The sequence below is a fragment of the Amphibalanus amphitrite genome, unplaced genomic scaffold (genome assembly GCF_019059575.1).
Source record: "Amphibalanus amphitrite isolate SeventyFive unplaced genomic scaffold, NRLGWU_Aamphi_draft 000618F_arrow, whole genome shotgun sequence".
Lineage (NCBI taxonomy): Eukaryota > Metazoa > Arthropoda > Thecostraca > Balanomorpha > Balanidae > Amphibalanus > Amphibalanus amphitrite.
The window spans coordinates 61,483-73,631 of record NW_024882112.1 but is presented as its reverse complement, the minus strand read 5'-3'; the positions used below and the strand labels follow the sequence as shown (position 1 = coordinate 73,631).

The 12,149-nt window shown below is 46.6% G+C and overlaps 1 protein-coding gene across 2 annotated transcripts; it reads right to left on the bottom strand.

Annotated features, from left to right (window-relative positions):
• Positions 1-610: 610 nt before the first annotated feature.
• LOC122363386 (sorting nexin-16-like) lies at positions 611-4,526 on the bottom strand. Of its 2 annotated transcripts, none has more exons than XM_043332594.1 (2): positions 4,361-4,526; positions 611-2,261 (listed from the first exon to the last, which is right to left on the bottom strand). In XM_043332594.1, the coding sequence occupies exon 2, from the start codon at positions 2,232-2,234 to the stop codon at positions 1,341-1,343; it is 894 nt and encodes a 297-aa protein (XP_043188529.1). In that variant the 5' UTR covers positions 2,235-2,261; positions 4,361-4,526; the 3' UTR covers positions 611-1,340. The 2 variants fall into 2 exon arrangements, with proteins under 2 accessions (XP_043188529.1, XP_043188528.1); XM_043332593.1 differs by having other exon boundaries at positions 630-2,261; positions 4,482-4,496.
• Between the last annotated feature and the right edge of the window lie 7,623 nt (positions 4,527-12,149).

Here is a 12,149-nt window from a genome sequence, read left to right as displayed (position 1 = left end):
CTATAACTTCGCCAAAAAAAGAGGCATCAATCTCAAATTTGGTATGTGGATGGAAGGCGGTAAGAACTATCACATATATTCCGGTTTTTGCGAAATTCAAAAAACTTTTTGGATTTTTCTATTATTATATCCAAAAAATCTATTTTTTTATTTTTGGGGGTCAAAACAAAAAAATTCAAAAATCCGAGATAGCAGTTTTGTAGCCCTGTCCAATCTACAGCTCTTATGTTTTATCATTTTTCTGTATTTGCAAAGCTATAGGCCTGACAGCTCTTCCCGCGAAACCCTTTTTTGGGTCGAAAACGGCAGAACATGACGTCACTCTGACGTCATTTCCGGCCAACCTATCATAGCCTTTGGAAAATTTTTGGTCACAATGTGTAAAATTGATGTCCGGGAAGGTACTGAAAGTTTGGTGACGATCGGTGCAGCGGTTCTGGAGATATATCGAAAAGTCTGGAGGGGGGCAAAAAATAGCCCCCCGCCAGGTCGCGGGTTAAGACATCAAGTAACGATTCGCAATCTATCTTCGGAAGCGCAACTTGCCAGTCAACATGACTCATGCAAGCTCATTCAACGATTCTTTATCTTTCTGGTATTGAAGTAAAAGGCTCCAACAGAAAATAAATTCTCCAATGTGTGTTTTATTCCCACAGAATAATCGTTCAAGCACACAAACTATTTACTCTTGGTCGAATGCATTTCTATCTTGTTAAATAATGGAAGACTTGTAGTACATTTAGTTGCAATATCCCATACAGTATAAACATAACCGCAAGTTGTTTGAAATAGATAACACTATTCGTTAGGATTGCGTTTTCTATTGAAAACAACCGAAGCAGTTCGAGGTTGGGGTACGGTTGTGTATAATGATACCTACGCCTCTCATGAGCCTATCGCTCATAGATATTTTACAAGCAATAACATATGACATCAGATACCTATCTACCTTATCAAATATAGTCAAGATTTTAAAGAGCGAGTTATTCAACAATGTCTTGTTCTAGGCGCCTTATCAAGATTGATAACGTGATAAACTTGGACTCGCGGCTAGAGCAATGTCTTCCTTGCTGATGGAAATAACTTACAGCACGAACTTGTGGTAAATAATTGTCAGAAATGCACAAATCCCGAAAACCATCAAAAGCGTAAAATGAAATAACTCCAATAAGCATAGCGAAACCGAAAACTCAAGTGCTCGTATAAAGCTGTCTAGTGTTCACACAGGCCCCAATACACAGCCAAGAGGGTAAGCTATCCAGGACGGTGACCCACAGCTTATGAGATAGACCTTCAGATCAGAGCCCACAAGCCCACCACTTGTTACCACTGCTATTTTGTCACTGCCGCTCGCATGAAGGAGGAAGCGGTGCCAGAGGTGGCTCCCGTCCGTCGGAGTCGCTGCCAGGGAGGTCCGTCTGACTGGCAGACTGGGTGCCGTCAACTCCCAACAGCGGCCCCAGCCGACGGCGGGCGGACCCCGCCGACCCCGGTCGCCGCCCACTCCTCAGACGAGCCACGAGAACATCGTATTGCTGTCGTACCATGGCCAGCTGGGCACGCAGTCTGGCGATCTCCAGGTCCCGCTGTTTCAGCAGCAGCTCCTGCGAGCCGGCTGTCTCCTCGAGTGACTCGCAAAGCAGACGGCTCTCCTCGAGGGAGTCGCGCGGGTCCGGCGGCTCGTCCAGACAGAAGAACTGGCGCACCGCCTCGTGCCGCGATATGTCTGGATGACTGGTGATGTTAGTGACGAATGCTTGTAACCCAAGCATACGGTCCTCCAAAAAACACGGATCAAAGTTGTCGCCGAACCAGCGCTTGGGCGGTAGCGCGAGGCGCAAACCAGGAAACGATAGTCGCAACTTCTTGTTGAGCCGCGCGAAGTCTGTGTAGCGTCGAAACACAAACCATTGTTGTTGTGATGCCACATGCTGCACCTTCATCTTAAAGATGGTGAACTTAGATCGTGCCTCCATCACTTCGTAACCTTGGATGGGAAATACAAACTCTCCGTGGAGGGCCTTTCCCGGCGAAGCGAAGAAGGGACCGCGGTTGAAGCCGCCTGACAACATGGAGTCCGTGTCAGTGGTAGTCATATGAAGGGAGCTGGCCGACAGAGTGTCGTACTGTGGCAGCGTGCCGCGGACAGGCACGCGCCGTTCCAGTGGTGGAAGGTGGCCGTCCTCTGCTCCATCAAGCTCTTCTGTGCCAACGTCTTCACGGTCTGCACACATCACAACGTTCCAACAGGCAACCTTGCACTGAAAAGAGATTAAGCTAGGTAAAGATAAAAACCTCAATGGCTTTTAGCATAGTCAGTAAACATTTTTCACTCATCAAAACACTTTTTCACGTACATTTTTATCCCAAATGACGATGACATACTAAATCCATAGCATGCTTATTTCAGATGAGCCTGTTTGATACCTATATGTTCTGTAAAATGTAATTTAGACCTGTGGAATTTATTAAGACCACCATCCACCAGGCATTAAAGATTCCATTTTATTGAGCTTCTTGATGAATTTTAGCTTTATTCTCAAGTGGCATATTTTAAGCATTTTCCAGCAGGGGTGGAGCTTCCTATTCACTTGCTGGGGCGCCTGCCCCACCAACTTGCCATTTTGCCCCACCAATAAACGTTTTGCCCCACCAACTTAAGCCGATTTGCAGGACTTTACTGCTTAGCAAACCTATGTTTTTCGCATTGAGGAGCTTTGAAATGTCTGTGTAATGCAAAATATTATCTCTGTAATGAAAAGAATTGATTCATTGTTGAATTTTATCTAATTTAACAATCGGACATTGTAGGTTTGACAACTTTTTGCCCCACCAACTTTCCTGGAAAAGCTCCACCCATGTTTTCCAGTGCTTTTACTGCCTGGCTTTCAATGCTATTAGGTTGGGGCAGTGACAAAGAGCTCAAATGTTCCCTTAATGCAGGTACTGATTTCAGGCAGTTTTAGCAAAAATGTTAGGGAGCTCAAGTTTGTTTTCAATAGATACCTAAACACAAGTCTAACAAATAGTGTTTTAAGTTTCAACTAGCAAACACAAACCTTCAGTTAAATGATGATATGGCATATGTAATTGTGTTCAAGGCAAGCTTATTGGGCAGTCTTATAGCAAGCATCTCACATGCTGCTACACATTTGTGAAGTCGCTCAACTCTCCAGTTCTTAGATATTTACACAAATTCTGCTGTGGGTTGAAGGTTGTAGGTTTGCTAAATGCCAGGTTTCCTGGGTTGAAGGTATGCGAGAAGGTTGAAGGTAGGGGTTTGCTGAAGCCAGTTGGTTGCAGGTTGTAAGTTAGTAGGCAAGGTTAGGTCAGGTTAATTATGTTTTGTTCTGTAGGACTATTTGATAATTATTAGATTAGGTTAGGTTAGGTTAGGTCTAATCAGCAAAATTTGTGTAAATGGAGAATAGTGTCTATAAGTGCGACCTTTATAGTGCTTATAGTGTTTATACCTTATAGTGTTACAGTGCTTATAGCGCGACCTTTCACAATTGGGTGGTGGCATGTGAGATGCCTGCTATAATGATGCCACCTATTGAACTTCATTTCATATAGCTTTGGGATAAAAATGTTTCTTTCAGAACAAGAAGTAATGTTTCTTTCAGAACAAGAAGTATTAGGGAACAATAGCTTAAAATATAGTTGAAACATCCAAGTTTATGCTAGCTGGTGGCCTTGCTGGAAGATTGTCACATGTGCACCTTAGTATGATGTGCCAATTGTTGCATAGGTAGGTGCACCTTCACCTAGGCACACAATCAAAAAGATAAAACGGTGACTAATCATGCATGAATAGGCTTTACAATGATTTAGAGGTCAAGGTGTGTAGCAATCATTCTGGACTAGTGCCAGATTCCTCATGAAATCCAACTTATCCTGTTACAATATGCCTTAAATATTGCCCAACATGTAGTAAAGAGCAAGTAGCATACAAATATATTCAAGTAGCAATTACATATAAATACGCGATATAATATTTATAGATAAATACGCGTATTTATATGTAATTGCTACTTGAATATATTCGTATGCTACTTGCTCTTTACTACATACCTGTCCAATATATCTACAATTGCCCAACATGCATAGGCTGCAGAATGGGGAGGGCACCAGGGCACAGTGGCCCCTTTGATTTTGGCATTTTCACATTAGCCCTATGGGCATTACATGGGAAGAATGGGACCAAAAGTCGGCAGTGCCCCCTTAATGAAAGGTGTTCCGCTGCTACTGCTAACATGAAACATAACAGGACAATGACAGAGGGCATGCAACACACACACAAAAAAAAACAGATCATTCATCAAACAGCACAAACAACACAACCAATTACACAACTTACACAACCAATGTCCTACACTTTTCAAAATACACCACACATCAATCAGGGCATATAGAAAACTACATCAATAAATAACATAGCTTGAATGAGAAACATCCCATTTAATGAAAATATGCAGAACCAAATCAAAATGCAACAGCACAACCTGAGCCAAGGCTAACCCCTCAGGGGGATGTCGTCCCGGTTTTCCCCATGCATTATTCGCCAATCAGCTTAACACTACCAGTGACGTCACTGGTGGATCGCCAATCGGGGCCGTCCGGCCGGCCGGCCGGGCCCGTAGGCCAAACGCAGACGTTTTCAGAAAAGCGTAAGCCGTATAGATACAGTCGTGGATGGAGTTTTGCTGTGATTCGGCTCTCCAAGAGTGCGTCAGCGGACCAGGACCCGGATAAAGGTCATAGTGAACCGGCATCTGATAAAATCCGCTCACGGCTTAGCAGCCGACTTCGACCCTTCGCCCTCGTAAAGCACAAAAGCTTGCCGGTCATTAATCCACCTGCATCTTCTCATCTGCGACCAGCTACTGCAGCCGTTTTGGAGCGGCTCACGGCCAATAACACGCCGGGCGTGCGCTAGCCGCCGGTGCTAAGCGCTAACCATTGAGTGCGCGTGGCCGACTGCCGCCCCGATGGCGCTGGCCCCCGGCACCGACACCGGCGCGGCGCCGCTGACCCATTGGGGGGGGGGGGCTGCTAATTAGTTGAGCCGGAATTGGGATAGAAGCCGGTATGGGATTGGGATAGAAACTCAGCGAGACTAAGGGATTGTGTTGTGCCTTCGGTAGGCCCCCAAAAATCACCGGTGTAGTGCCCTCAGGGCCACCGGTTATGAAGCCTTTGGAGGCACTGGTGTGGGCCCTCAGAGGTAGGTACCGGTGTGAGGCCCTCGGAGGCATTGGTGCGGGGCCCCAGAGGTACCGCTGCGGGCCCTCTGAGGTGCTAGTGTGTGGCCCTCAGAGGCGCTGGTGAGGGTCCTCACAGTTGCCATTGTGGCCTGTGGGCCCTCAACTGCAGTGTGGGGTCATCACAGCCGGGTGCGGGACCCCTAGAGCTGCTGGCTCGAACCCTTTATAAGCCGACAGGGGCTCTCAGAGACCGACAAGGGGCCCTCAAGAGGTCTGCGGTGTCTTCAGGAGCCCTGTGGAGTCCTCAGAGACCAGCAAGGTACTCTCAGACGCCGGTGGGGGCCCTCAGAGTCGTCGGTGTGGGGTCCTCAAAAGTCACCGGTGAGTGGCCGTCCGATGCGAAGGTCCCGTCTTAGGCCGTAAGAGGCTCCGGCGTTGAGCCCTCAGAGCCGCCGATATATGGCCTTAAGAACAGACTTGTGCCGTGACCAAAAATCAAGATCCAGGATCCTCAAGGTCCCACGGCAAATTCAATTTCTAGAAGAAGCACTGGTTTGGGCCTTTGGAACTTCATTCAGGGATGCCGGTTGAACTCAGAGGTGCCAGTGTGGGGCCCTCAGCTGGGCACCGGTTTGGGGCTTTCACAGCCACCGGTGAGGGCCCTCGCAGGCGCCGTTGTGGGGGCCTTCAACCATTGGTTTAGGGGGTCATCACAGGCGTGTGTGGAACCCTTAGAGCTGCTGGTCCCTGATAGGCCGGTAAGGGCCCTCAGAGGCCGGCAAGTAGCCCTCAGAGGTCGCCAATGGGCCCTGAGAGGCCGGCAAGGGCCCTCAAATGCCGACAAGGAACAATAAAAAGCCGGTGTGTGGCTCTTATGGAGAGAAGTGTGGCTATTCGGAGCACATAAGGTATTCTTTCGAGCCCTGTGGGGCCCTTCTGAGTCGAAAATGCCAGCGTGGACCCTCAGCCGCCAATTGGCGTCGCATGCGATGCCAAGGGGCCCTGCAGGGCCCCTCGGGCCCGAGAGGCCCCCTGATCCGATGGGGGCACGTGCCCCTGCCCCCCCCCCCTCCGGGTACAGATAGAGAATGCAATCGGCGGTGCGGGACACAACAATTAAATCGTTCCTTCTCCCGTCGCGAGGTCGCCCATCCGACCCATATCCCAAGATTGTCAACCGTGGGGCTCGGGTCGGCAATGTATCGGCAAGGAAATCAGCTTTAGGTGGGTAAAAAAGTTATTAAGGGTCATAAGTGTTACGTTCAGTAATAACAACGATGAAGTGCCAAATGTACCCGACGTACGGCTTGGAGCCGGGCGCCGCGCGGTCTCCACCAGTGACGTCACGCTAATGCTTAGCGACCGGTCCATTGGAAATTGCGGGATGATTCTACCTCTCTTATACGGCCTTGGCTAACCCCCGAGCGCGTATTTACAAATTGCAACCGAGCTCCGCCGTAGGGTATTTTATTTCCGCCGTAGTGTATTTCACTTGGGGGGTTTTCTACCATACATCTGCCTAAGCTTAGGGTAATTACAATTTGTGGGCGACGTTCAAAAATGATGCACCTTTTTTTCGCAGTATAGGATATCGCATGTGCATATTTCTGCCTTTTTGGGTGCGCTTTATCGGTTTTTCGTGAGTAACTCGCGTAAAAACCGTCCGATCGCGACGAAACTTTCAGTACCCCGATTTTATCAATTTTACACCTACCCTGAAAATTTCATGACCCTGACCCAAATGACCTTTGATCTGTGACCTATTTCTCGAGACCATGTTTGGCCCGAATCGCGATTCGGCGTATGTCGGCTCGCATTAGCCGCGCGGTTGCAGTCTTCACGTGGTTTCAAGCGTTGAAACATGTGATATGATGCTGGTCCCATGCATTAGGGTGGGTGTCAAGGTCACCTGAAGGTCAGGTCAGCTCAATGACCTTTGATGACCTCGGTTCACTTTTTCGAGTTTTACATGTTTCTAGGCTAGTTTTTGGAGCTGAGTTCGAATTTAGCAATCATTTGAACATCACAGGGGGTGTAACGAAATTATCCGGACACCTTTCTTCCCGCTGTAAAAACAAAACAATCTGGTACCTTTTCTTTGAACTGAGATTGTAGCCACCTTTCATAAAAAACACAGTTTACTCACCTCGTTTACTCACCTCGTTGGTTTCTGCATATCTTTGGAGTGGTTTCAAAGGACAGTCAGAGAGGAAATGAGGAAACCACACAGTGGCGAATGTTCTGGAGCATTTCAGCCAATGGATTCTCCAGCACACTGGCTTTGATGCGGACCAATGCCGTCTAAACCTGTGCCTGCGGTTGAGCAGTGCTTATGGCGGGTCATGGCGGGTGGCTCTTCATACACCTGCTAAACAAGAGCCCACAGGTTTTCGATTGAATTGGGATCGCGACTTTTTCCAAGTCATAAGCGTTAGCCCAGAATGATTGAAGGTTCTATCGGCATCACTTCCCGTTCTTTTAGGGACTTTAAATAGCGCGCCGCCACGCATGAAGACAGCGTGGCTTGAATCAGGCATCAGTGCGCGTTCAGAAACCATGCCCTCCTATGCCGGCTGGTTGAGCGCCCCCAATCATGCTCCACCACCTTCCCTGGAAAAGCTCCACCCTTGCCTATGGGGCAAAATATAAGGGACAAAAACACAAAACAAGACAGATAAAAACAAAGCAAAATTAACTCATTACCTAATGAAATTCAGGCTGGAGCAAAAACATAGGTAATAGATATCTATGTCAAATTAGAATGAAAGATTAAAATCAACCTGACCAACCCTTACGGTCTGACCGGGTCCTAACCACCTGACCTTACTTCGCCTAACTTGACCCAATTCAACCTAGCCTACCACAACACCTGCAGAGGTACCTTCCTGGAAAAATGACGCCCAGGGAGATGACTGTCCAACTTATTGGAATACTACCATAATTGCTTGTCAAAATGTGTGTCATCATGCTCTTGTTTGACAAGTGATGTATAATAAATGTGATATTTAATAATTATCTCCTGACTATTGACTGTTGAGTGATCAAAATATTCAAATAATCAGGGTACAATCCTGTGCATAGTGCACACTAATCATTGTTATGTTTTGGTTCGTTTCGAGTGAAAGAGCACACAATCAATGGAAAACGCGATTTATTGTACTGCGATACGTTCAGGCCGAAAGAGTGTCCAAAAGAGAAACAAGTATGGCGAGCGCCGCGCCTCGTCGCCCGCGCCAGTCTCGCCGCTCGGCGCGCACCGTCAGCTGGCGGCGGCAGAGGCGCTCACAGGCACGGAGCCGGGGCGGCCAGCGGTGGCGGCGGCAGGGGCGCGCGCAGGCGCGGCCAGCAGCCGTGCGGGGGTTGGACCATAACACAACAATCATGTTGTTTTTGTGTAGGCCCCCTGCACATTGTTGTGTGCACTGCTATGTGCACCTTAAGTAAAAAAGTGACTGGTGGTACATGACAAAAGGTTGAGCAATTGTGAAGTTCATGCCCTTGGTCTTGCTGGTGCCAAATGCCTATAGCTATATAGATCAGTGAGGGTTGTAGACATGCTACATACATTGTGCATTTAAGATATTGGCACAAAGTTCATCCGTAATTACTATGCTTAACACCTTATGTAAGAAGCGACATAAATGCCCAGATGATAAAGCTCTCTGGTCAACATCACACAAATTTATTGACAAACTTTGCAGGAACATATTTACATCCATGGCAAATACTTTCGAGTTGATTCAGAAACTAGTTGCTAGTAAGCTTGCATTTTTGTAGGTACAACAACGGCCATATATTAAATCATAAAAACCTTCTCATGGCATTCATCACATACCCTTTTACTGAACAAGTACCTTATACCTAGCTACCCTGCAATGATTCTAAAATTTGTCCGCAATCCATCTATATCTCAACTGACACAATGAATTTCAAATACCCTAACAAAACCTATAACTGTACATAAGAAGAATGCAATACTACAAGAATTATGAATTTCTGAAGTTATTCTCACATGCTGGAATGTTGAAACTCTACTTTTGTCGTCCATTTCCATGTTTGATTGAGCCATCATATAGAACTGTTTTCTCGTTCTTCAGTCACAAGCTTTCCCACAAATCTTGAATTTTTACACATCATCTTGAACCATGCTCCAGTCTTTCCAACAAGGTACTATGTAACATCAAAGCAATTTTGATTTGTTACAACCGCTTCAGATCATGATAGGCTTGAACCAGGTAAGATAACCAGGTAAGGTTTGTTACACCATTTGCCAGACAAATCTCTACAAAATGTGTATCAATTTCCAAACTAAGTAATTGATCATATCAGTATTTGCAGTTTCCACACAATGTTTCATAGGGCCTGTTCCAGCGCCTCCAGTAGAAATTCTTGACTGGAGGCTCTACCAGAGGTTTCACTGGAGGCACTGGAACGCAATCTGGAGATTTCTGGAGATTAGTGTCACAGATACCAAAAGAATGACGATTGTTCTATCATGAAACGCAAAATTTGTTTTCAATTTTTGAAAGAAAGATTGACAAAATTATAGCAATGTAATTTTCTTTACATTCAAGTTGTAGAATTAGCAGCCAAAAGTCCTTTGTTTACATTCGTGATTGTCACATGTGCGCCATGATTGTAGACCAGAGCCTCCAGAGAAATTGGGACCTCCCAACTCTCTGGAGGCTACTGGAGGTTTCTGGAGCTTAGGCGAGAGCTTTCTGGAGCTTTCTGGAGGCGCTGGAACGCTCTCTGGAGAATTCTAGAGCTTTCTGGAGCTTTCTGGAGGTTTCTGGAGGCGCTGGAACAGGCCCATAATACTATTCTATGTTTATATAAATAAACTCAAATAATCCACAAATTGCTATTGAAACACTCCCACTTCAAGAATTCACAGCAATAACAGTAGAAGTTCAGAAGCAAACAAACATTGCGCTACATTTCGTATGAAACGCGCCATCGTCCTGAAGTTTCTACCACAGACGGTAGTTCAACCGCAGCCGTAGTGCGAAAACCCCTGCCCACCTTACCCCACGGCGGAGCTCGGTTGCAATTTGTAAATACGCCCCCCGAGCACAACAGCGCGCGTGGAACCTGTTATCAAGGATCGCTGATATCGTTTGGTATGTTCGTCAGATTGGTAGCAGCTTGATATTTGCAAGTTTGCATCTGGCAGACAGAATCGCCGTCCCCGAATAACATTTTGATGCTTTTGCCAGAATAAAAAATAAAACAGCATAGCTACAGTGCGTGAAAGTAGCTGTAAGTAACTTGAAGTAGCTGAAAAATAGTAACTTGAAGCTGAAGTAAAGTAGTTACGTAGTTGGGAGCGTGCCTTACCTACCTACGTCGTACGACGCTTCACCATTAGCAATGTCAGATCCAGAAAGGTGTTTTAGTTGCTACACGGGTGGGGCGGGGCATAGGTACCGCAATTTCGCCAAAAAGGCTATCTTGTATCCAAAAACTTAGGGTTTAATATTTGCCTCGCCACTCCCACGCTCGTACCATAAGGGGTTCGGATGGATCGATACCCCCGTCGGTTTCTCGCGCATACGTAACTTATGTAAAAGAGACCGATCGCGACCAAACTGTCAGTACTTTCGTCTGACCCAAATGACCTTTGACCCGTTTCCCGAGGCCGTATGTGGTATGTTAGGCCAGAGTCGCGACTTGCCCCGCGTTCGATGTCTCTCGGACGGCGAAGATTCTACGTCGTCCGACCAATCCCGTTCAAGGTCAGCGGGGGCTCGGCTGCGGTTATGGAGCGTGATTGGCTGGACCAAGGCCGGACGACGTAGAATCTTCGCCGTCCGAGAGACATCGAACGCGGGGTTGGTGTATGTCAGCGCACATCATCCGTGCGTTTCCAGACTTGTGATTAGAAATGTGTCAGCATGTGAAATGATGTTTGTCTCATTCATAATGGTGGCGTATCAAGGTCACTTGAAGCTTAAAGGTAGTGTGCCAGCTTTCTTGGACCGTATGGAGTTAATGGCCCAGATAAGGAGAACCGGATTTTTAGAACTTATCCATACCTTCAAAACTCATGGATACGTCTTAAATTCTTCAAATTTTGAGTACCCCAGTGCGAAATTCGCCCCGACGGGTTGTCGGTCGTACCCCAACCACATTTCACACCACTATGAACAATAAATGCACACACTGAAATCGCTATTACCGATATGCTCATCCAATCAAGTTTCGATAAACCCGTTCATCATCATCTCCTGCGGTTTCGAACACGCCTGTTAGGTGGCTTCTGATGCTCGTCGAGGTCGGAATTTCCAAATACGCGTGGTGCGTTGGGCCGCGCGCTCTGACTTCGGCCAAGAAAATGCGTCAGCTGATCATTGTCATTTCTGCCACTTGCGTGTGGTGAAATGGGGTCATAACTTATAAGACGGCTTTTTCATATCAATTATTTTACATAAAATCATATTTCAAACCATAAATAATGTTCGACAGCCAAATAAAAGAAACAATACCAATACGGGCTTACAGTTTAAGGCTCGACATTGTGTTGTCTACGATTAGACAGCTGATAACTCATTCCCGTACGTCGTATGGTCGTAACACTATAATGACCTTTGCTTATTGTCACAAGTGCGCCGTATTCGCGATTGTTGCCCGACGCCTGTTTGCAGGTGAGCCCACTACAGTTGTTATCAGGGTTACTTTTAAAGGGGGGGAAGAGGGGAATTTCCCCCCTTCGAAAATTCCGCTCCCCCTTTCAAATCGTGTCTGAACGGCTAGGGAGGGAAGGGGGAATTTCCCCCTTTCAAATTTATTTTGGAGCCCATTTTCAATCAATTCGCTATTCAGATTCTATAGTCATCGTTAATCAGATTCTCGTCATCAATCAACGTTGCTGGCGTTAAGATAATTATTAATTTTCAATTTTCGGTTCCATCCAACCATTTTACGTTCAGTGCAGCAGGA

Bases quoted from the DNA above. Each gene is read 5' to 3' on its own strand.
- LOC122363386 (XM_043332594.1), bottom strand. From the start codon at position 2,234: ATGTGTGCAGACCGTGAAGACGTTGGCACAGAAGAGCTTGATGGAGCA.